Source organism: Rutidosis leptorrhynchoides, chromosome 10 (assembly GCF_046630445.1).
Source record: "Rutidosis leptorrhynchoides isolate AG116_Rl617_1_P2 chromosome 10, CSIRO_AGI_Rlap_v1, whole genome shotgun sequence".
NCBI classification, from domain to species: domain Eukaryota; kingdom Viridiplantae; phylum Streptophyta; class Magnoliopsida; order Asterales; family Asteraceae; genus Rutidosis; species Rutidosis leptorrhynchoides.
Window position 1 is genome coordinate 237,337,209 of NC_092342.1, and position 2,952 is coordinate 237,340,160.

At 36.7% G+C, this 2,952-nt stretch overlaps 1 protein-coding gene across 1 annotated transcript; it reads right to left on the reverse strand.

Moving 5' to 3' along the window:
* Positions 1–1,077: 1,077 nt before the first annotated feature.
* On the reverse strand, positions 1,078–2,623 carry LOC139870888 (uncharacterized). The gene is made up of 4 exons (XM_071858653.1): positions 2,483–2,623; positions 1,945–2,398; positions 1,551–1,676; positions 1,078–1,463 (listed from the first exon to the last, which is right to left on the reverse strand). The coding sequence occupies exons 1-4, from the start codon at positions 2,621–2,623 to the stop codon at positions 1,078–1,080; spliced, it is 1,107 nt and encodes a 368-aa protein (XP_071714754.1).
* Between the last annotated feature and the right edge of the window lie 329 nt (positions 2,624–2,952).

A 2,952-nucleotide genomic window follows, 5' to 3' on the forward strand; every position in this document is an offset into this window, starting at 1 on the left:
TTGCTGCTAAGCGTTCTGCTGAGGCTCGTGTTGTTGAGATGGCAACAAAAGAGAAATGGTACCTTCATAAAAATTGAAGAATTGACCAACTCTGAAACAACCTTAAAAGAACAATTACAGTTAAGTAAAGATGAAACCAGGCGACTTGTTACAGGCATTCCAAAGATTGTGAAAAATACTTTTGCGTCTGAATCATTAACCAAGGCTTATGACGATTTTATTACCGTTGAGCTGGACGCTGAACGGATAAGGTTTTTAGAAACACTGAAGAAGAATGTGCCCAACTTTCCTGAATCATTTCCTGATAACATTACTTTTGAACAAAAACCAAATGATATTGATAGGGTTAGAATAGTAGGTGAACAAATAGAACACTTAACATTTCCTGAATTGGAGAATGTGTGTAACAACCCTGCTACGTCAGTGGATGATGTGCTAAACTTGAAATTGTAATATGTACTGCTTGTATTATGATTCAGATATCAATGCCAAATATATTTATATATTTGATTACTTTGTATTAATTATGCCAAAGCTTTATATGCTCGATTATAAAAAATCAAAAATGATGGCTAGCCATGTATTGTTGTTAGCATTTTACGTCATGACAGTCGTAGATACAATCTATTGCCTGGATGCTCAACGGAGTTCTACGTCATCCGCTGCCATTTCAACCTTTTGTTTATGATTGAACTTCTGCCACCGAGAATAAACTTCTCTTCTGTGGGCAGGGATGACACACAGCTTTGTGACATCTGATTAAAAATCCTTGGATGAATAAAAATAACGAACACTATGCTATAAGAATAATTGTTTGAATTCTTATTACTTAAAGAAATTTTTAAACATTTATGATTGCATCTCATATTCAGAATAGTTGATCAGGCTATTTGAATATGCAATACTACTCATAAATTTTTTTTAAACTCATTGCATTCCACGTTCTCTAGATTTCCTCACCGGAAGGCGCTGCAAGGGTAAATGACCCATTAGGATGTGCCCGTATGATTTTGTATGGCCCCTCCTATCGTGAGCCCAATTTTCCTTGCTTTGCTTGTCTCCTTGCTTCATTGTCCCTTAACACGAATTCCCCTTCTTGAATTGCACATGTCTGACTTGTTTATTATAATATTTTACCATTTGATGTTTAGCATCCGCTTGACAGATAGCGGCCATGATACGCCTCTGTTCCAATAAATTTAAATTTTCACGCAAAACGGATGAATTGCTTTCTATATCAAATGCTAAAACCCTTTGCGTTGGTACATGAATCTCAGCTGGTATTACTGCCTCAGTTCCATATACCAAGCTGAACGATGTTTCACCCGTGCTCCGTTTTGGCATTGTACGGTGATTCCACAAAACATATGGTACTTCATCTACCCATTTAGTCTGACTTAAACCCAATCTAGCCTTTATGCCAGCTACAATTTCGTTATTTGTGACTTCAACTTCGCCGTTTGCTTGCGGGTGAGCAACAGAAGTGAATGTTTATTTAATGCTTAATTCCTCACACCAACTTTTGAATGGATTATCTGCAAATTATTTACCATTATCACTAACAATTTCGTTTGGCAAACCATATCTGCACACAATATCATTCCATACAAACTTCTTAATGTTTTCACCCGTTATTAGTGCTAACACCTTTGCTTCAACCCATTTGGTGAAAAAGTCTATTGCAACCACAATATTTTTTTTTTGCATTACTAACACTTCTTGGGAATGGTCCTATTATGTCAATTGCCCATTTGCGTATTGGCCATGCAGATGATACTGAAATTAAATCATATTTTAGCAAACGCTGGATGGTCCCGTGCCACTGACATGCATCACATGTTCTAATTGTTTCTGCCGTATCCCTATAATTTGTTTGCCAATAATACTCTTGTCTCATAATTCGAGCCACAATGGTTCTATAACCAGAATGTTGTACTCACAAACCTTCATGCATTTCTTTCACCATGTCTACAGCTTTTTGTGGTGTTAAACACCTCAAATTTGGACCGTTAAAAGACTTTCTGTAGAGCATTCCATCCTCTAATACGTAGAGAGGAGCACTTACCTTTATCTGTATTGCTTCTGTGACATCACCTGGAAGTGTTCCGTCCTGCAAATACGTCACATAAGAAGTCATCCAACACGATCCTCCTTCCTCAACGGTTGCTACTACCACTTTTTCATCAATTGATTTATCTTTCAAAACCTCCACCAAAATTTTCTTATGCAAATGATCAAATGTTAATGCTGCTAATTTTCTCAACACATCTGCTTTTTTGTTCTTATTTCTTGATATTTGCACAACTTTCAAAGTTTCAAAATTCTTGGAAATCTTCTCAACTAACTGAAAGTATCTCCTCATTGATATATCCTTTGCTTCAAACGTCTCATTAACTTGCTGTGCAACAATTTAAGAATCCACATAGGCACGTAAATGCTTTAATCCCATTTCAGACTCTATGCGGAGGTCGGAAAACAATGCCTCATACTTGGCCTCATTGTTAGATTCATAAAAACAAAACTTAAGTTCATATGTATGTTCTTCCCCTTCCGGGCTGGTAAGCACCAATCCTGCACCAACTCCTTCCTCACTTAATGCACCGTCAGTATGCAACTCCCACATGCAATTACTGCTTTTGACATTTTATGAATAATCCACTTTTTCAGTTGTTTCTAAAAGAAAATCTGCCAAAATTTTCCCTTTAACTGCATGCCGTGGTGAGAAATTTATTTCATATTCTCCCAACTCAACTGCCCGTTTTGCTAAACGTCCTAACGACTCTCGATGTTTCAAAATTTGTTTTATTGGTTGATCTGTTAAAACATGAATTGGATGTGCTTGAAAATAGCGTCTGAGTCGCCTAGATGTATGTGTTAAATCATATACCAATTTTTTAACGGGCGGATAATTGACTTCACTTTGCTGTAATATTTTACTGACAAAGTATATTG

Bases quoted from the DNA above. Each gene is read 5' to 3' on its own strand.
- LOC139870888 (XM_071858653.1), bottom strand. From the start codon at position 2,623: ATGTGGGAGTTGCATACTGACGGTGCATTAAGTGAGGAAGGAGTTGGT. The intron at 1,677-1,944 runs GTTTGTGAGTAC...TGGTTGCAATAG, and splicing joins GGTGAAAGAAATGCATGAAG to ACTTTTTCACCAAATGGGTT. The intron at 1,464-1,550 runs GTAAATAATTTG...CTCACCCGCAAG, and splicing joins CGAAATTGTTAGTGATAATG to CAAACGGCGAAGTTGAAGTC.